Below are 19964 nucleotides of genomic sequence, written 5' to 3' on the forward strand. Positions count from 1 at the left end.
GTAGTTACTAAACTTCCATAATTTTTACAAAATTTTACTGAAATTGATGCTACGATGTTTGATTTAAGTTAAGTTTACCTTGGTATCTTTTAATAATGGAGTTAGTAAAATTTGTTTCTAACAGTTGTTGAAGGAGCCTATCTAAAACAATCATTTTAAATGATAAAAGTGCACATCGTAAGATACATGTTGGACATATCTAAACAACATAAGTATTAATATATTTATCAAAGTTTAATAAAGTCGTCCCACTCTATTTTGTCAAATATAGTCCTTGGATTATTTTTAGATTTTGTTATAGAACACATGTGTAGGGTCACATAATGGAGGAAATTGAATTTTTATATCTCGTACCTCTTTTTGAAATAACATGCTAGTTGTTGAGCTGACCATGATTTATCCGTGGGAATATTAATTACATTATTAGTGTTAGTTCCTTTATTAGTTTGAATAATTTGTGTGTGCCACAAACATCTGTCCCAATAAGTTTAGAATAATAATCCTTTCTTGTAACATTAACCTTTTGTAGAAGGAAATCTTTTATTTCCACAATGTTTAAAAGTCTTTAGTTTGATGGGTTTTTCCATCTTTTTTCTAATTTCCAGCATTCTCTTTTTAAGGCTAATAATTCTGTTGAAAACTTCCCATTTTTTTATTCCTAATTTGAAGTGGTGCTATTCTATCTAATATATGTGATGACATAAAATTCAATTGTTCCATAAAGATAATAGGATTTACATTAATATCAAAATTTAACTGTTTCCAAAATAAAATTGGATCTGTATTTTTCCTGAATTTCTGTATTTCAAAACATTTAAGATACTGAAGGGAATAGATTTACTAGATAGAGACAGGATGTTCACCCTCTCCAAGATAAGGAGAACGAGAGGACACTCTCTAAAGTTAAAAGGGGACAGATTCCGTACAAACGTAAGGAAGTTCTTCTTCACCCAGAGTGGTGGAAAACTGGAACGCTCTTCCGGAGGCTGTTGTAGGGGAAAACCCCCTCCAGGAATTCAAGACAAAGTTGGACAAATTCCTGCTAAACTGGAAGGTACGCAGGTGAGGCTGGACTCATTTAGAGCACTGGTCTTTGACCTGAGGGCCGCCACGTGAGCGGACTGCTGGGTAGGATGGACCACAGGTCTGATCCAGCAGCGGCAATTCTTATGTTCTTTTTTTATTAATCTTGGGGATATGCATGCATTTTTTCCAATAAGCAGTAAAGTCTAACATGAAGTGATCAGACCAATGATTTATATCCCACTTTGTGGAACCAAGCCAAATATTTAGTTATGTTCCATGTTTGAAAGAAATCCAATCTAATTGATGACCTTTTAAGGTGAGTCTGTTTGATGGTTGAGATAGGCTGCAGTGTGCTTTGACAGCAACTCCAGTAGTTGGAACCTAAGGACATTACCAGGTGCACTTCCACAGTCCCAGAAATGTCAAAGAAAGACAATAAATAATGCATGCGACTGGATGGACCGTTCAGGTTATCTGTCATCATTTACTATGTTCTGAATATAAATACTCACAAAGGGAAGGACACATCTCTTTACAGTCCCAAACTGAGAAAAGTATTCTTTCATTTCCTCTATGGGTAAAAGAAAGAAAAAGTCTATCAGTAATACTAGAACAAACAGTGGCAGGTAAAAAAGTCTAAACCCCTCCCGCCAGCCTTTTAGTGAAACATTGAATGTATTTTCACTTAGACGTATAAAGTTACATACTAACCTATGGAACTTTGTAAGTCTAAATGCTTTGAAAATGCACTTCTCCCTCAATATTTGTGGGGGTTAGGGACAGAGCCGGCCCACGAATATTGAAAATTCACAAATAACTTTTGGGCTGGCTCTGACCCACCCCTACCTTCCCCGGCGGTCTAGCGGGCTTTTGGGGCAGGAGCGATCTTCCTATACTCCTGCCCCGTGCAGATCACTAATACAAAATGACTGCCGTGAGTTCCCAAAGTCTCTCGAGACTACAATGGGAACTCCCCGCAGCCATTTTGTACGAGTGATCTGCACAGGGCAGGAGGATAAGAAGATCGCTCCTGCCCTGAAAGCCCACTAGACCACCAGATAAGGTCCGGGATGCAGCATTTCTTTCCCCCCCCCCCCAAAAAAAAAAATCGCATAACCATGGATTTGGAGGGAGATCTCTACTAATCTAATACACAATTTGTTAATTGCACTACAGTACTCCCCCCGATATTCGCAGGGGTTCCGTTCCAGGAATCCCCACGAATGTTGAAAAAACGCAAATACGTTTTTTAGCAGGGGAGACAGGAGAAGGCAGCCTGAGAGCCGGCGAGTGAAGGAAATCACTCGCGGTATGCTCCAACCGCCTCTTCCTGTACTAAAATCGGGCCTCATCAATCAGGAGCTGTGTGTCAAAGCAGTTCCTGATTGGTAAGGCCCGATTTTAGTACAGGAAGAGGCGGTCAGAGCATACCGTGAGCGATTTCCTTCACTCGCTGGTGCTCCGGCTGCTCTCTCCTGCCTGGTCATTCGCGGTCAGAAAATACCGCAAATGACCGGGACCTCGAATTCGCGGGGGAGCACTGTATACCAAAAAGGTTCAAGGCGATTTACATTCAGAGGCCATAAAATTTATAGCACACTAGACGTATGTAGCACTGTACACATTATATGCAAGTACAGTCAAACCTCGGTTTACGAGTAACCCGGTTTGCGAGTGTTTTGCAAGACGAGCAAAACACTCAGCAAACTTTTGACTCGTAAACCGAGCATTGACTCGATTTGCGAGCCCCCACCTGACCCGGCCGCGGGAACCAACAGTATTGCTCCCCCCCCGAGGCCACAGGCGCTTCTATCACCTCTTCCCCTCCCCCCTCCCCGACTGGCCCTGTCCTTACCCCTGCACCGCCGGTGATAAAAGTGCCTGCTATTGGTCTGCTGCTGAGCCTTGAGCATCTGCGCATGCTCAGGCCTTCTGATCTCACCCTCTCCGAGATTCTCATGATACATTGGTTGTATCCAGAGGATAGTTTTGCTTCAGGCCAATCATACTCAAATCAGATCTTTGCATTCCCCTCAGTGGAGGACCTTCCAGCAAACCTAGAGGGCTTTTTGGGACTCTTACTCTGAGAGCGCATATTTATTTGTTGAATATTTAATATGATAGTTGGTACTGAATTGATCTCACTTACTCCTAGTTTTCTGCTGTTGTGACATAGAGGAGGGTGGGTTCTGGGAGGAAAGGATATATTCCTGTACAACCTTTTCTTTGCTTTTTTATTGTATTGCTTTATGATTTAAACGTAATTAGTGCAATGGTCTGAGTACCTAGGCAACGGATTCAATTCCCACCACAGCTCTTTGTCCTCCTGGCCAAGTCACTCACCCCTCCACTGCCCCAGGCACAAAATTTAGATTGCAAGCCCACTAGGAACACAAAGTAGTACCAGAATATAATATGTAAACCAATTTGATTGTACCACAGCAAGGTGGTATACAAATATCCCTTACCCTTGAACCCACCCCCACCCTTCACTTCTGCAGAAAAAATTAAACCAAATAACTGTCCTCTTAGGCTTCTGTAGCTAGCGACAGGATTGTTGTTTTCGGTTCTGCTTACTGGGACATGGCAAGACAAAGACAACAGCAAAAATAAATACAACCATCTTATATGCCAAAAATAACAATTATCATCATAAGTGCACATTAGATGGATACAGTACTGTTCAGACCCACAGTGGAGAACTCATATTTCCTACAGCAGGGGCACACAATGTGCAGCCTGCAAGCAAAATGCAGCTTACTTTTTATTTTTTTTTAGCAAGAAATGTTATACTTAAATCAGCTGTCGCACATAGTGTTGCCGAGCTATTTGGCGACTATGAAGTCACAATTTTCAGAAGAGATTCACAGATTGTGATGAGCATAAATCCTGCTGTCACAGGCTAAAACACTCATAAGCCCAGTGTTGAAAAACTTGGACACCCCTGCCCTAGAATTTAGCTGTTGGGACAAAAGGACACATGACCAAAAGCAGTTAAGTGACTAATAATTTAGGACAACAAGGTCCTGAACTAAGGTCCTGTGCCCCTGGTGTAGAAGAAAGAGCGGGGATTGTGTGGCGCAGTGGTTAAAACTACAGCCTCGGCACTATGAGGTTGTGGGTTCAAATCCCTCACTGCTCCTCGTGACCCTGGGCAAATCACTTAATCCCCTCTTTGCCCCAGGTACACTAGATAGACTTTGAGCCCATGGGGACAGATAGGGAAATATGAAAAAGTACCTGAATGTAAATCACTTAGGATATAAGTGATATATACATAATAAAAATATTATGAAAAGCAGTACAGTATAGTAAATGTTATAGGTGTCTCTTCTTTTGACATTCCTGAAGATAACTGGAGGGACTGTCTATCTGTTTTCCCTTATGCATCTGAGAAAGGGTACCAGGGCCTTCTGTGCCTGACCTTCCTAAGGGGAGATGCTGAGAAGGAAGAATAGTATAGATCAGTGTTCTTCAGCCACCGGTCCTTGATGCGATCAACGTGGTGTCTTTGGGCCGGCTCCCTGAGTGCTGCATTGCACAAAGCCGTGGGCAGATGCTCCTATGTGCGTCGTTCGCCTGAACCGGAAGCCTTCTCTCTGACGTCGCAATGTCAGAGGGAAGGCTTCTAGATGAGGCGCGGGACATGCACGAGGAGCCACTGCCCACAGCTTTGTGCAATGCAGCACTTAGGGAGCCGGTCCGAAGACGCCACGTTAATTGCACCGTGGACTGGCCCAAAGAAAACACCAGGGGGCAGGCCAGAAGGCAAGGCAGAGCATGAAGGAAGAGAGACAATGGTAGGGGGAATGCTTTAATTTTTTTATTTAGTGATTGATTTATATCTGCTGTCTGTTCAGGAAGAATTGCATTTGTTTCTTTTCCTCTGGGGTTGTACTGATTGCAGAGTCTTGCATCTTAGAGTTTGTTTGTGAATATTAGTACTTTTAGTTTTTGGTCCTGCATTTGCATGGGGTTATCTGTTTTCTGGTAGGAAAGAATTTTGAAAAGCATACAGTGTGCTTTGTGTATTTTAATTTTGTGATTAACCATTATGTGTTGTTAATACAATTATATTGCGTGTGTGTGTATACCGTTCCCCCTCCGTATTCGCAAATTCCATATCTACGGATTCGCTTAGTCGCGGTTTTAAAAAAAACATTTTCATTTTTCAGGCTATTTTAAGCTCTGTAAGCCCCCCCCCCCTTAAGCCTTACCTGGTGGTCTATCGCAGTAGTTCCCAACCCTGTCCTGGAGGGCCACCAGGCCAGTTAGGTTTTTGGGATAGCCCTTATGAATATGCATGGATCAGATTTGCATGCCTGTCACCTGCATTATATGCATATCTCTCTCATGCATATTCATTAGGGCTATCCCAAAAACCCAACTGGTCTGGTGGTCCTCCAGGACAGGGGTGGGAACCACTGGTCTAGCGGGTTTTCAGGGCAGGAGCGATTTTCCCAAGCTCCTGCCCCTTGCAGATCGCTCACAGGAAATGGCTCCAGAGACTACAGGAGCTCAAGGCAGCCATTTCCTGTGAGCGATCTGCACGGGGCAGGAGCTCCTGCCCTGAAAACCCGCTAGACCACCAGATAAGGCTTAAGTGGGGGCTTTCAGGACTTAAAATAGCCGGGGGAAGCGGGTCAGAACCGGCCCAAATATTATTCGCTGATTTTTTTTAATGTTCGTGGGCCGGCTCTGCCCCTAAGCCCCGCGAATACGGAGGGAAAGTGTATATGGAAAAAATGGTGTTACAATTAGTACTATTATGGGGGTGGGGTCTGGGGCGGAGATGGGCGTGGCCCGGCCCACGACTTAGCCCAGTGTTGTTCAACTGCTGGTCCACAAAATAATTCTTTCATTCCTACCGGTCCTTAGGTACCAAAAGGTTGAAGAACACTGGTCTAGATTAGAGGTCTGCACGGGAACGGGGATCACGGGAATCCCGTGGAGATCACCCCTAGGTCAGCGGGACTCCCACGGGGACTCCTCCCAGATACATGGGGACCCCTCCCAGGTCCACAGGACTCCCACAGGGTCCCCTCCAAGATCGACAGGACTCCCACGGGGATGGAACTGGGATTGCTTCCTATCCCGACTCGAGGCCTACCTTATTTCTGGTCCGGCGCTGGTCTTTTTCCCGACGAATCAGCAGCATGTCACATAGGCATGGAGATCATCATGTAGGCAGTAAGCTCAACACAGGCACACATTGGTTCAGCTGTAGCACAATGGGCCAATCACAAACAACCTCAGAGTTCTAAGGTCATTTATGATTGGCTCATTGTGCTGCAGCTGAACCAATGTGTGCCTGTGTTGAGCTTACTGCCTACGTCAGGGGTGTCCAATGTCGGTCCTCGAGGGCCGCAATCCAGTCGGGTTTTCAGGATTTCCCCAATGAATATGCATGAGATCTATTAGCATACAATGAAAGCAGTGCATGCAAATAGACCTCATGTATATTCATTGGGGAAATCCTGAAAATCCGACTGGACTGCGGCCCTCGAGGACCGACATTGTACACCCCTGGCCTACGTGATGAGCTCCAGAAGAGGGAGAGTCGATGGTCGAGTTGCTGTTTCTGGGGAGCTGCGGTGTTTCACTTTTCATTGCCTTTGTGCAGCCGCCCAAACGATGAGCAGTATGGCTCTCTGGCTCCCAGCTGCATTCTGCCCTGCCCCCACCTGAGCTGGCCAAAGTTGCACGGGGTAAGTGTGGGCACTGGGTCTGGAGAAGGGAAGGACCTCTGGGGGCGGGGCGGGTTAGGCCAGAATCCTGCACCTCCCCCTCCATGGCTCCCCGCTGCCGTAGTGAAGATGGCTGCAGCTCCTGGGCACTGGGGTGGGCTGGCTGGGAGAGGGCCTATTCCCCTTGCCAAACCACTTGGCAGGAGCTGGCTGGTGCTGCTGAGGTCAGGTTAGTGGGGGTGGGGGAGGGGGGAAAGGCATGGTGAGTGCTGGGACTTGGCCTGCATGTGACAGGTGGGGGAGGAAAGAGAGGAGAGTCAATTTAGTCCACAGGTTAGGAAGGGGTGGGCTTGGGATTGTGGGGGGACAGCTAGGGGGAAGAGAGAGGGAAGTGACAGAGAGGCCAGGGTAAGGAGAAGAAAGAGTGAGAGCTAGCATGAAGGGAGAGAGTGAGGTGACAGGGAGGGGGGGGGGGCACAAGATAGCAGAAACAAGAAAGCAAACAGTATAGCTAATATGAGAACTAGCAAAAGGGACAGATGACGACCATCATGAGAGGTAGAGCGAATGGGAGCATGGGATGACAGGTGGCTAGATAATAAGGTGGTAGACAGGTGGGCAGAGAGATGTAGGGAGAGTAAAGTGGCAGGCTGGATGGGGGGAAGGGGAAGGGAGAGAGTGGTGATGGTGACAAGGAAGCAAGTGGGCCAGTGTGAGGGGAAGGGAGGTTGGGTTCTGTTTTCTTGTGCAGGATCGATCTGGCTTCAGTTTAACAATGTTCTAATGCTCAATGGAGTGTTTCTGAGGCTACCTTTGCTTTGTGACTCATGGATTATTATTACAAATATATTTTTATAGAGAGGAGGGAGGTGTTTAAAAAAAAAAAAAAAAGATTGTATTTTATTGTTGGTTTAAATAAACTAAGGCTTAAAAAAAATCAAAACTTTCTGAAGTAATTGCTGCTTTTTATGGTAACTTTTATGGGGCGATAGGCGAACACGGGTGGGATTTCTCTAGTCTAGATCTCCAATGCTCTTGGGGGCAGGGACCTGCGCTTTGGTATCCGCCCACTCCCTCCAATGCCACTTACTTCCCGCCACAGTCCACGGCACCCGCGCCACGTACACCTCGAACACCCTCCGGGCCTGCGCCGCCGTCGCCGTCGCCATCGCGCTCCAAACCCTGCAAGCGGTCGCGCATGCGCTCTCCCAGGCCACGCACGCGCCCTGGCCTTAAAGAGGAGGCGGGGGCGGGATGGCGCCTGCGCGTTCCGACTCGCCGGCAAGATGGCGGCGCCCGTGGAAGACGCTTTCCGCCGTCTTTTTAAGCTCTACAAGCGGAAGCAGCCCCTGGTCGAGCTCTCGGGAGTGCTGGACTTCAGCCGCCTGGAAGTGAACGGCAGCGGAGCCAAGGTAGCAATATGTTATAACATTTTATTAAAGGAATCAAACAAATATACAACAATATGATACAAAAAGGCATTCTATACAATCAAATTTACAATAAAACATTTGCATAATCATTTTATCATTCCTCCAAAATATATTTTAAGGTAGCGATAATAATAATACTTGACATTTGCTAGGGTTAAGAGGACACCTTGCCCCGTCCCGCCCCGCCCCACGCGCACCTCCTGTCTCCTTCCCTGAGCTGTGGGCGTGGCTAGACGGCCTCGTGCATGTTTCTTTTTGTTAAGTATTTTATTCCAACTCATTCATAAATGAAACATCTTCCTCTGCTGATGAGCAGACACAAACTTGTGTCCCATTTCTTGGTTATGGCAGTGTGAGGAGGCAACGAATAAGTAAAAGTCACACAAATGAAAAAGCCTCCGATCACCACAAAGGCAGATCCCATCATCAGTAAGTCCTAGAATTCCTGTACATATTACAGCTTCAGGACAGAGCATGAAGAGTCTGTTTTTTGTTGCAATAAATACCTATATGGGTTTAACATCAAAGAAATTGTTTTCTGGGTGCTGCAGGCAATATTACTGCAAATTCCTCCCACGTCACGTGGTTCAGTCAAGTTCTTGTTATCTGTTGTTATTGTTGGGGTTTTGCACAAAATTGATAGAATATGAGCCACTTGTGGAATCCTTATTGACCTGAAAGTTAGCTGTAGACAGTCCAAATGGTCGGAGCACCAAGTTCCCAAGATCTTTCAGCTTACCTAACATTTCTTCTTTTAATCTTTCATTCCTTTCTTCAATTTGTCTGGGCAATCGCATGCAAGCTTCTCTGACCTGAGGAACTGAGGGATCTCTCTCTAACACCGATTTATAGTCTGCGAGAGCTTCATCCAGTTTCTCTGTTTTCTCATACAGCTCTGCTCTTCTCAGTATAGCTCGGATGTAATCAGGATTTAATACAATTGCTTTACTACAGTCAGCTATAGCAGAATCCATCTTGTCCTGTTTCAATCTGGCAGCACCTCTGTTAGAGAACAGAATGGACCTCTCTTTTCGGAAACAAGCTGGACAAATCTGGAGAGCTTGTGTGTACGATGTGGACAACATGACAGTAGGCCCAGGTCAGTATCCACGCATTCGCAAATGTGGACCCCTTAGACCCGCCCAGTCCTGCCCCCAATCCCACCCTAGCCCCACCGATTTCTTGAACAAAGTGCCGGGTTTTGCTGGATGTCTAGAACCCTAATTATGGTTCTAGTTTGAGGCATTGCATCAAGAGCTGCCTTCTCTTGTGATTAATGCAATCATACCTAACGTGACCGTTTATTTTTTTTCTTCAAAATGGGACAGGGACCCTCCCCAGCCCTAAGACTCATCTTCTCATTGAAAAAATTTGATCACATCACAGAGGCGTACCACGACTCACACTGGCTCCCAATACAAGCAAGAGTACGCTTCAAATTCTATTGCTTACAATTCAAGGCTATTAATAGAGACAGTCCAACCTACTGGAACAACCCACTAATTCAAGCCACCTCAACCAGACACAGGAGAACCCACTCACTATTCACACACCCGCCATCCAAAAATGTCAAACGAAGAAAACTGTATGACAACCTACTGGCCACCAGAGCAGCGAAACTGGACCAACAACTCATCAATCTGCTGTCTTCGACCACAGATTACAAAACCTTCAAAAAAGAAACGAAAACTCTACTCTCCAAAAAATATATAAAACCTATTTAACACGACCAATTCCTTCCCAAGCTCCACCTACCACACTGTCTACCCCTTATCTAATCTAAAATGTTCAAATTACCCAACATGTATTTACATTAAGTTCTTGACAATTCTTATGTAATCCCTTATATATCTTGTAACTTTGTGTCAACACTTATGTAATCTGCCTTGAACCACAAGGTAATGGCGGAATAGAAATCAGTAATGTAATGTACCTTTTTTTCAAATCCCGGCGGCTGCCTCCTGTCCTGATGTCTTCCAGCAGTGGCAGAGCGGCGCACAAGGCAGGTGCGAGCTTTTCACGCACCTCGTGAGAGCTGATAGCCACTCATTGAGTGGTGCGGGACCAGTCAGAAATGCCGCGCTGCCAGAAGACATCAGCACAGGAGGCAGCCGCCAGGATTAAAGAAAGGTACTAGGGGGAGGGCTGAATTCGCTACAGTACTTGTTTCCTCAGCAGGCCCCTGAAAATGGGACATTTCGGCATGCTGAAGCTGTGCTTAGAGACAAAGGGACAGGCTCTTAAAAACAGGATGGTCCCATTCATCATATCCTATTTGCTTTCTTATTCTTTGCAGTCAGTCTAAGCAATTAGAAACACCATCATTCCAATAGAGGCACAAGGTTTCAGTTCACTCTTGAGTATTTTGTGTGGCAGGCCCTTGATTATGGAATCCTTCCCCCAAATCAGTCTGTCAAGCAACTTCATTTTTACTTTTTTTTGTAAATGTTTGAAGACATATTATTTAAGAAGCTTTCTTAATATGTAATGTGATCCTTCTATTGTTGAGCATGTGCTGTTTTGTGTGTTTGTTGTGAAATGTAACCCATACAGATTTTGGGATGTGTGGAATATAAATATTTTTAAATAAATAAAAATAAATTGCTTAATTGTTTCACGATTTAACAGTTTTTATGCTACTTATCCTAGGAATAAGCAGTGGATTTCCCCACTTCCATCTTTAATGACTTATGAACTTTTCTTTTAGGAAATTAGTACCTGGAACATAAGCAATGCCTCTGCTGGGTGAGACCTGAGGTCCATCGTGCCCAGCAGCCTGCTCATACAGCGGCCCAATAGGTCCAGGACCTATGCAGTAATCTATACCCTTCTATCCCCTTTTCCAGCAGGAAATTGTCCAATCCTTTCTTAAACCCCAGTACCGTACTCTGCCCTAATATGTCCTCTGGAAGCGCATTCCAGGTGTTCACCACATGTTGGGTAAAGAAGAACTTCCTGGCATTTGTTTTGAATCTGTCCCCTTTCAACTTTTCCGAATACCCTCTTGTTCTTTTATGTTTTGAAAGTTTGAAGAATCTGTCCCTCTCTACTCTCTCTATGCCCTTCATGATCTTGTATGTCTCTATCATATCCCCTCTAAGTCTCCTCTTCTCCAGGGAAAAGAGACCCAGTTTCTCCAATCTCTCAGCATATGAAAGGTTTTCCATCCCTTTTATCAGATGTGTCGCTCTCCTCTGAACTCTCTCGAGTAATGCCATATCCTTCTTAAGTACGGCGACCAATATTGGACGCAGTACTCCAGATGCGGACGCACTATCGCCCGATAACAACGGCAGGATAACTTCTTTCGTTCTGGTTGTAATACCCTTCTTGATTATACCTAGCATTCTATTCGCTCTCTTAGCGGCCGCTGCGCACTGTGCCGTCGGCTTCATTGTCATGTCCACCATTACCCCCAAGTCCCTTTCTTGGGTACTCTCATTCAATAACATCCCTCCCATCGTATAGTTGTACTTCGGGTTTCTGCTTCCCACATGCAATACTTTACACTTCTCAATGTTGAACTTCATCTGCCATCTCGTCGCCCATTCCCCTAGTTTGTTCAAGTCCCTTTGCAATTCTTCGCAGTCCTCCTTTGTCCAAGCTCGAGGAAATAGCATTGATGATGATGGCAGTCTTGTTTTACATTTTATATTGTTGCTATTGCACTGTAGTGTTTGTTTTCATTGTTTTCTGGGTGAGAACTAAAGTGTTTGTGTCGTCGTGATGTTGTAGTAGTTCTTTATGTTTCTTGAATTTGATATTGTGTTTGTTCCAATTCATGTTCTTTGAGAGTACTAATAGTTTGACATTTTTTTCAATAGCTTTAGCTTTTCTAATTGATTTTGTAGGTGTTGTAGGTTGTTTTTCATGTAAAGGAAGACAATGTGGTTGTAAATTTTGAAATTGTTGTAAGAACATAAGAAATGCCTCTGCTGGGTCAGACCCGAGGTCCTTCGTGCCCAGCAGTCTGCTCACGCGGTGGCCCAGCAGGTCCAGGACCTGTGCAGTAATCTTCTATCTATACCCCTCTATCCTCTTTTCCAGTAGGAATTTGTCTAATCCTTTCTTGAACCCCAGTACCGTACTCTGCCCAATCACGTCCTCTGGAAGCGCATTCCAGGTGTCCACCACACGTTGGGTAAAAAAGAACTTCCTAGTATTTGTTTTGAATCTGTCTCCTATCAACTTTTCCGAGTGCCCTCTTGTTCTTTTATTATTCGAAAGTTTGAAGAATCTGTCCCTCTCTACTCTCTCTATGCCCTTCATGATCTTATAAGTCTCTATCATATCCCCTCTAAGTCTCCTCTTCTCCAGGGAAAAGAGACCCAGCTTCTCCAATCTCTCAGCATATGACAGGTTTTCCATACCTTTTATCAGACGCGTCGCTCTCCTCTGAACCCTCTCGACTAACGCCATATCCTTCTTAAGGTACGGCGACCAATATTGGACGCAGTACTCCAAATGCGGGCGCACCATTGCCCGATACAACGGCAGGATAACCTCTTTCGTTCTGGCTGTAATACCCTTTTTGATTATACCAAGCATTCTATTTGCTCTCTTAGCGGCCGCTGCACACTGTGCCGTCGGCTTCATTGTCATGTCCACCAATACCCCCAAGTCCCTTTCCTGGGTACTCTTATTCAATAATATCTCTCCCATTGTATAGTTGTACCTCGAGTGTATTTATTTCTTTGAGTTGGACTTCTATCTTATAACTCCTCGAGTCCTGACTCTACCAGACCCGCCCAAAGGTATAAACTATCCTTCCCCTCTCTACACGGTATTCGCTATGCAGGCAAACTGGGAAAATCCCTTCTCTTCAGAATCACAGGTCTTTGGAACGACCTTACTATCCCGCTGCTGAACCTGGGCTCCCTCCAATTATTCCGCAAACAACTGAAAACCTGGTTTTTCACTAAAATGTAATTCTATCCCCCTTACTCTTCTCTTCTATATATAAGTTTATGTAAACCTTTTTTTTTCCTTTTCTTCCTATATTTTAAGTTCTTGTAAACCATGCCGAGCTCCACATCCGTGGAGATGATGCGGTATATAAACTTAAGGTTTAGTTTAGTTTAGTTTAGTTCTAACGATATAGTCTAATTCTTGTTAAAGTTGAAATGTTGCGGGTTTGTGTTTTGTTTTTTGTTGGGTTTTTGTTTTTTTTTGTGACATCCAGGGGGACATATTTGTGAAGAGTAGTAGTAGGTAGAAGCAATAAATGTTCCTCAGAATAATATACAGGTGTGTTATGAGTTTAGAGATTTTCAATGTTTTAAGAATGATGTGTAGGTCTATAGCAGTGGTCTCAAACTCAAACCCTTTGCAGGGCCACATTTTGAATTTGTAGGTACTTGGAGGGCAGCAGAAAAAATAGTTAATGTCTTGTTAAAGAAATGACAATTTTGCATGAGGTAAAAACTCTTTATTGTTTATAAATCTTTCCTTTTGGATAAGTCTTAATAATAATATTGTCATTGATAGCTAAAGAGACATATGATCAAGAAACTGTTTTATTTTAGTTTTGTGATTATGATAATCATGCCGAGGGCCTTAAAACAGTACCTTTCAGGCCGCTTGTGGCCCCCGGGCTGCGAGTTTGAGACCACTGGTCTGTAGGGTACCAACTAAACTTCGATGGAAGTATTTTCAAACTGTTTGTCCCTCTAGGCATGTTGGAAGGTGTTGAAATCCATAGTCAAAGTAGAAGGTATAGGTTCTGTTACATGAAACACTGTAGAAGTACGGTGCAGGTTTTATGTCATAATCTTTCTCTTGCAACGGCTGCACCCTCTGAGGTAGCTGGGCCTGTTTGTGTAGGGGATGGTTGTGGGCTTCCCTTTTACCCAGAGCTGTCTTACTTTTTTCATCAACCCTTTCTGCTTAGGCAAGCCCAGCCTCCATTATAGCAACTCTTGGGTGTCAGGCTGGCAATTTGCTGCAGGCCTCTGGTGATTCCCAGCTGGGTCTTTTGGCCCCTGGGAATTTCCTGCCAGCCCGGGAGCCTTCCTCTTCTCAGTTGCCTTAGGGTGAGGGCGTTGCACAGGCGGCTTCAAGGGGTGGATGAGGCGGTTTCCTCTTCATATGTTTGAAGTGCCAATCTGTTTAATTTTCCTCAGGTTGTGCCCTGGAAACATGGTTCTTTCAGCCTAACTTCCTTCCTACGTGTTTGTGAACTGCCCTTTTGTGTGTTTGAAGTGCCCAACCTCATTATCTGTTTAATTTTCCTTAGGTTGTGGAGTTCCCTCCTTTGTATTTGTGAATAATGTAGTTTTTTCAAGTGCCCAACCTAGGGTTGCCAGATTTTCCAATTGGAAAATGCGGGCCCCCTAGACTCCCCCCCCTCCATGTCTGCCCCTAATCCCTCCCTAGCCCCGCCCCCCACTGCCTGCTCTTGTCAGGCAGGAGGACATCCACATATGCGCTGATGCCCTCCTGCCCAACACTAATTTCTTCAAAGCTTTTCAAAACCCGGACAAAGTGCCAGGTTTTGAAAAGCCGTCTGGGGAAATCCGGACGTCTGGTAACCCTAGAGCAGGGGTGTCCAATGTCGGTCCTCGAGGGCCGCAGTCCAGTCGGATTTTCAGGATTTCCCCAATGAATATACATGAGGTCTATTTGCATGCACTGCTTTCATTGTATGCTAATAGATCTCATGCATATTCATTGGGGAAATCCTGAAAACCCGACTGGATTGCGGCCCTCGAGCACCGACATTGGACACCCCTGCCCTAGAGCCTAGCCCAACCTGATGGTTTTATCTGCCAAACTTCCCTCCTGTCTTTTTTCTCAGGTTGTATGATGAAATCTTGTCAATGTATTGTAAGCCTCATTCTGGTGCTCCAATAGCCTTTCAAACCGCACTCCGGTACTCCAGCAGGCTTGTGCATTTCAAGCCTCACTCTGGTGTTCTAATGGACTTTCTCAGTGCATTTCAAGCCTCACTCTGGTGTTCTAATACCGTGTTTCCCTGAAAATAAGCCCTAGCAGGATTTTTGGGGTAGGTCTTAATATAAGCCCTAGTCCCGGGATTTGCTGGCAGTTCCCCTTCCCTCCCTCCCATCCCTTGTGCAGCAGAACCCTTGAACAAGCACAAACTCCCCCCCCCCCTGGCACCTGCCCCTGCCATGTAGTTAAACCCCCATCCTTCCCTCCCTCCCATCCGAGCCCCACCGACCGCGAGCGAGCTCTACATACTTCCCTAAGCAGCGTTGGGCCGACAGCACTCTAAACAGGCTGCTTCGGCCTTGTCCGCCCATGAATTCACTCTGCTGCGTTACTGATGACTGCAGTTGAAGTGCAGCCTCTCTGGTACTTGTGATTATATTGTATAGATATAGTTGTAACCCACCCTGGATTAAGTAGAAAGAAAGAAGGGCATTGGTGCAGGTACGTACCTAGGCCGTAAGCTCTATTTGCAGTACTATTTTATTCTGCTCTGTCTCTCTCCTAACAGGTTCACCCTGCCAAGCTAAGCCATTCTTCTGTTAGTGACCAGGACATCCAAAGCGCTGGTTTGCAGCCCATCAGTAAATGGAAAGCCTATGGCCTGGAGAACTACCCAGGTAGATCATGCTAGAACATTTGCTTCTTGCAAAACAAAAAGCATTGAAACATACTATACGACAATTTGGGGTTTTTTATGCATATTCACAAAAAAAGAAACATTGCTCAAAGTGGGCCACAATATTCAGCCTGTGGCTTGTAAGACACTCGCAGCCGTGGGCTGAATTAACCCTGGATATTCAATGCTGGGACATGTGCAGTGACCCAGAAGTTAGCAGAGTGTTGGCCGATGGTGCTCCATTAACCTGGCAGATAAAATTAAGTCTGCACTTCTGCTGTCCTAACTTTATCCACTTACTTAGCCAGTTACCAGACTGAATATTGCCAGTAAGTAATGGTTCTGCCTAAACTGTGCCCCTGGACCACCACTGACCTACTAATTATTCAGCAGCACTGCCTGGTTAAGTGTCTGAATATTGGCAGTAGGCCAGCCCAGCCCAGTTAAACCTTCTTGAATATTGACCCCAGAATCTTAGAACAGAAAATAGTGTCTTGTAACAATATCATGAGTCAAGTGTAAATATGTTACCCAACAAGGGGCAGAGAAGCAGTGTAGCTTGACACAGCAAGTAAATGTTTCCACTGAAGAGGCCACAGATATTAGTCCCTGTTACAACAGTATCGCCAGTCCTGCCAAGCAATTCAAATTCAGTCTGATCCCATCATAAGATTCACATGTTAAAATAGCCACGACTTCAGGTTATACCTTCAGATCCTTAGAGAATCTGACATCTTGTGGGATCTTGTTCTCTTAACTGAAGACCTTTGCTTGTGTCCGCACCAATCTAAGAGTGGTGTAAAAAGCAGAACCGCTTTTGATAGGGCCCTGCAAGTCCTGGGAAGATGATTTTTTAATTGTCTTGTTGAGTTCTTTAGTCTCCGTGCAGAAACCCCATGGATGACTATCTCTTATCTTCAGTTTTGAACAAGTTTTGTACGTGCTCTGACTGTTGTATTTAAATTGTATGTGTCTTTATTAAAATAATAAAATTTGAAAAAAAACAAACAAACCACAATCTCAATAGCCAGTTGAGGGTTGGAGGCTTCCAATGAAGCTGCTTGTGAGCCGCTCTCTGGCTCCAACTCCCCCAGAAGATCAGAAGGGAGGGGAAGGGTATGGTCCAAGGAGCTTAATGATGCTCCAGATATGGAATCAAAGTCTTATCGCTCATAGACTTCTCAAGCAAAGTCAAGTGATTGAATTGTGTCATTGTAGATATAATAGTAATTTAGATTTTTTTCTAACCTTTTCAAGCAACAATAAGCCCTATCCTAAAGAAAGTACAGTCTGCATGTATAAGGCAAAAGAAGAGGAGGTGTTTTGTCCAAGCTCACAAGGACCATTGGTGGGGAAAGAGGAATTTGGGGTTTTGGCCCATTGCTCTATAGCACTATTCTTCAACCGCCGGTCCGCAGGGAAATTTCTGCCGGTCCACGCAGGGCCAGCGAGATTGAGATGCCATTTCCAGCTGGTCCACGCAGGGTCGGCGAGATCATGGGGAGCCTTAGACAGTGGCTTTCTCCCCTCCCAGCAGCGCAGCAATTCACTAAGGCAGCCTTAGGGCTTTTGCTGAGTCGCAGCCACCTCTGATGATGCAACTTCCTCAGAGGCGGCGCGATCCATCAAAAGACCCGAAGCTGCCTTAGTGAATCGCTGCGCTGGAAAGTAAGGAGAGCTGCTGGGAGGGAAGAAAGCCACTGGTGGAGGCTGGGATGCTGCTGGGCAAGGGGGAAAAAAAGGGACAGCTGTCATGGCAAATGGGGCGATTCAGTGCAGCCTTCCAATTGCAGAATGTTTCATCGCAGCAACGCTGAATCGTTCCATGAGGCACTGTGGGAGAAAGATCATCATAGCCTTCCTATCCCTGGTTTAAAGATCCATAAAACATCCCCCTGCCCCCCACAAAATAGGTGATTCAGGCCCCATCCACAAAACAGAAGGACAAAAGCAATTGAGGACAAGTTGGTCTGTTTGGGGAGCAGTTGTGGGAGGGGTGGGGTGGCATCGCCCACTAAAATGAAGTGATTGTGGCCCTATCCGCAAAACAGGAGCTCCATATGGAGAGGTATAGTTTGGGGGAGTGGGGAGGCATTGCTCCCCCACACACAAGGCAATTGAGGCCCTGCAGCTTTCCTTACCCGGCATCCTGCCCTCCAATTCTACACCAATTCAGTAACGGCCGTGATGACTCATCCTAGACCCGTTGCATGGTGGATGGAGGCCTCAAGGGGACACATTGGAGGCAAAAGAATACTGGGAGTAGAGCAGGTAGATGGTAAAGCGATTTTGGAAGGGGTTAAATGGATGAAAGGGGTATGAGAGGATTCCAAAGGGGTGAAATGATTACTGTAGTAGTAATGGGTGCCAGGATAGGAGCGAGCAGCTGGTGAATGGGTGGCTAGATGATGGAAGGTGATGGAAGATGGGTAACCGAACAGTATTATCTCTACTCGTCTAAACAACAGAATCCGGACAATATTATCTCTATTCGTCTAAACAACCTATCACTATCTACTATCTACTACCAATTTATCCTGGAAAAGTCCAGAACAACAATTGTAACTTAACGCATTCTTGTTTATATGTACTGCAATGCTACTGGAAATGTCCAGTCTTCTAACTTGTAATCCGCTTAGAACCGCAAGGCACAAGCGGAATAGAAATCACTTATGTAATGTAAATGTAATGTAATGGATAGCAGAAGGGTGTCGAGAGGGGAGCGGTGGAGGGATGGTAGATGGCAGAGGCAAACTGAAGTCAAAACTGACTCTGGCCCACTCCCTGAAAGAGAAGTTCCCCCCCCCCTTCTGGAATTACCTGTAGCCATCCCCCCACCAAGGCTTATCATATCATTGATGGAAAGTGGCTAGATGGGGGCAGGAGTCAATTCCATGTCACTCCTGCCCACACCAGTTCCTTGGTCAACATGGCAGCTGGCACAAAGAGAGTGGAGGAGGGGTGCTCCTTTTGTTCTGGGGTGGAGACGGGAGGAAGAGTTTTCAGTTTAGCTAAAACCACACTGACATCTTCAGCTGGATCTCAAACAAGGCCATATACCAATTTGTGGGCCAGTTTTAGCAATGAAATTAGAATTAGTAGATGGAGAAATCTTTCGTTTGGTAACAACTGATCAGGCTGTCTCACTGGAATGTCTTTTTTTTTTTTTTTTTCCTGTCAGGATTTATTTTTATCTCAAACCCTTTTTTGCCTGGATGCCAGCATCACTGGGTGAAACAGTGCCTCAAGTTGTATCCCCAGAAACCCAACGTATGTAACCTCGATATGCACATGGCTTCTGAAGAAACCAGCGATTTGTGGGGGAAAAGCCAGGAACAGCTGAGGTGAGTCATCTGCTTGGTGAGGAGGGAATATTTTTGGATTTCCATGGCAGTGGGAGTCTTAAGATATACACTGATGATTATACTTCAGATGCTCGGCTACAGCAATATAACCTGGCTCTGTACAGAAATACAAGGAAACTTAAATTAAGAGGAACCAAGAGGTAATCAGGAAAAAAACATATACCAGCCTGGTTCAATTCCTGACTCAGCTTTTCCATTCCTTGGGCAGCCATGGCTGGGAATGCTCCCTCTTATGTTATGCAACAGTGGCACCTAGTGGCTAAGGAAATATGCTGAGTCAAGAGATAACTGTTGATAGAAACAAATCTCCTGGCAGGTTTCACTTGATTTTTTTTTGAGGGACTAAGAATACAAACCCCTCCACAGGGCATGAGAACAAGTCAGTTAGTGGATGACAGCAGAGAGAGGCAGACTAGATGATTTAAGGTGGTTTTCTTCCTGTCTTAAGGGATCCACTATGTATATCCCATGCCATCACTGTTTTTGTCTCCACTACCACCACCTCCTGGTGGGAAGGAGGGGGTGTGCATTCATTAACCTTCTTGAACAATTATTTGCTGACATTGCTCCAGAATCTACCCCCTGTAGCTTCAAATCTTTCTTTGGCAAATGTTCACTTCCTGTGCATCGATACCTCTCAAGCCTTTGTCTGTATCATATCTCCCTTGTCTCTTTACACCCTAAAGGAGAACAAATTTAGTTCCAAGTCTCATCTGGTATGTCTTTTGGTGTGAATCCCACACGTTATTGGTCCTCTGTTCTTGATCTTCTCTAGCTGTATATAGTTACTGAAATATGGCCTCCAAAATTGAACATGGCATACCAAGTGAGGCCTCTGGCTATACGAATTGCCACTGCTGGGTCAGACAAGTAGTCCATCGCGCCC

The 19964-nt window shown here is 45.2% G+C and overlaps 3 protein-coding genes across 6 annotated transcripts in view; 1 reads left to right on the forward strand and 2 right to left on the reverse strand.

Moving 5' to 3' along the window:
* Window positions 1–7956, reverse strand: part of SLIRP (SRA stem-loop interacting RNA binding protein) — a 34771-nt gene extending 26815 nt beyond the window's left edge. The window contains exons 1-2 of the mRNA XM_033952773.1: window positions 7804–7956; window positions 1539–1597 (exon numbers count right to left, since the gene is read on the reverse strand). Coding sequence (XP_033808664.1) covers window positions 1539–1597; window positions 7804–7882 — 138 coding nt within the window. The 5' untranslated portion in view covers window positions 7883–7956. The remainder of the gene's footprint in view (window positions 1–1538; window positions 1598–7803) is intronic.
* Window positions 7911–19964, forward strand: part of ALKBH1 (alkB homolog 1, histone H2A dioxygenase) — a 46100-nt gene continuing 34046 nt past the window's right edge. For 3 of the 4 annotated variants that reach the window (XR_004540170.1, XR_004540171.1, XM_033952772.1), the window contains exons 1-3: window positions 7911–8125; window positions 15606–15714; window positions 18895–19057. Coding sequence is in view for 2 of the 4 variants with exons in the window: in XM_033952772.1 (XP_033808663.1) it covers window positions 8000–8125; window positions 15606–15714; window positions 18895–19057 (398 nt within the window). In the remaining 2 variants the exon portion in view is untranslated. The remainder of the gene's footprint in view (window positions 8126–15605; window positions 15715–18894; window positions 19058–19964) is intronic. The other variant, XM_033952771.1, reaches the window with a different exon arrangement.
* Window positions 8401–9231, reverse strand: LOC117363645 (tetratricopeptide repeat protein 1-like). Its single transcript, XM_033951737.1, has one exon. It carries the CDS (start codon window positions 9229–9231, stop codon window positions 8749–8751), a length of 483 nt encoding a protein of 160 aa, XP_033807628.1. The 3' UTR covers window positions 8401–8748.

This window comes from Geotrypetes seraphini, chromosome 7, assembly GCF_902459505.1.
Source record: "Geotrypetes seraphini chromosome 7, aGeoSer1.1, whole genome shotgun sequence".
NCBI classification, from domain to species: Eukaryota; Metazoa; Chordata; class Amphibia; order Gymnophiona; family Dermophiidae; genus Geotrypetes; species Geotrypetes seraphini.

Excerpts from the sequence above, each read along its gene's own strand:
- LOC117363645 (XM_033951737.1), bottom strand. The coding sequence starts at position 9,231 with ATGTTGTCCACATCGTACACACAAGCTCTCCAGATTTGTCCAGCTTGT.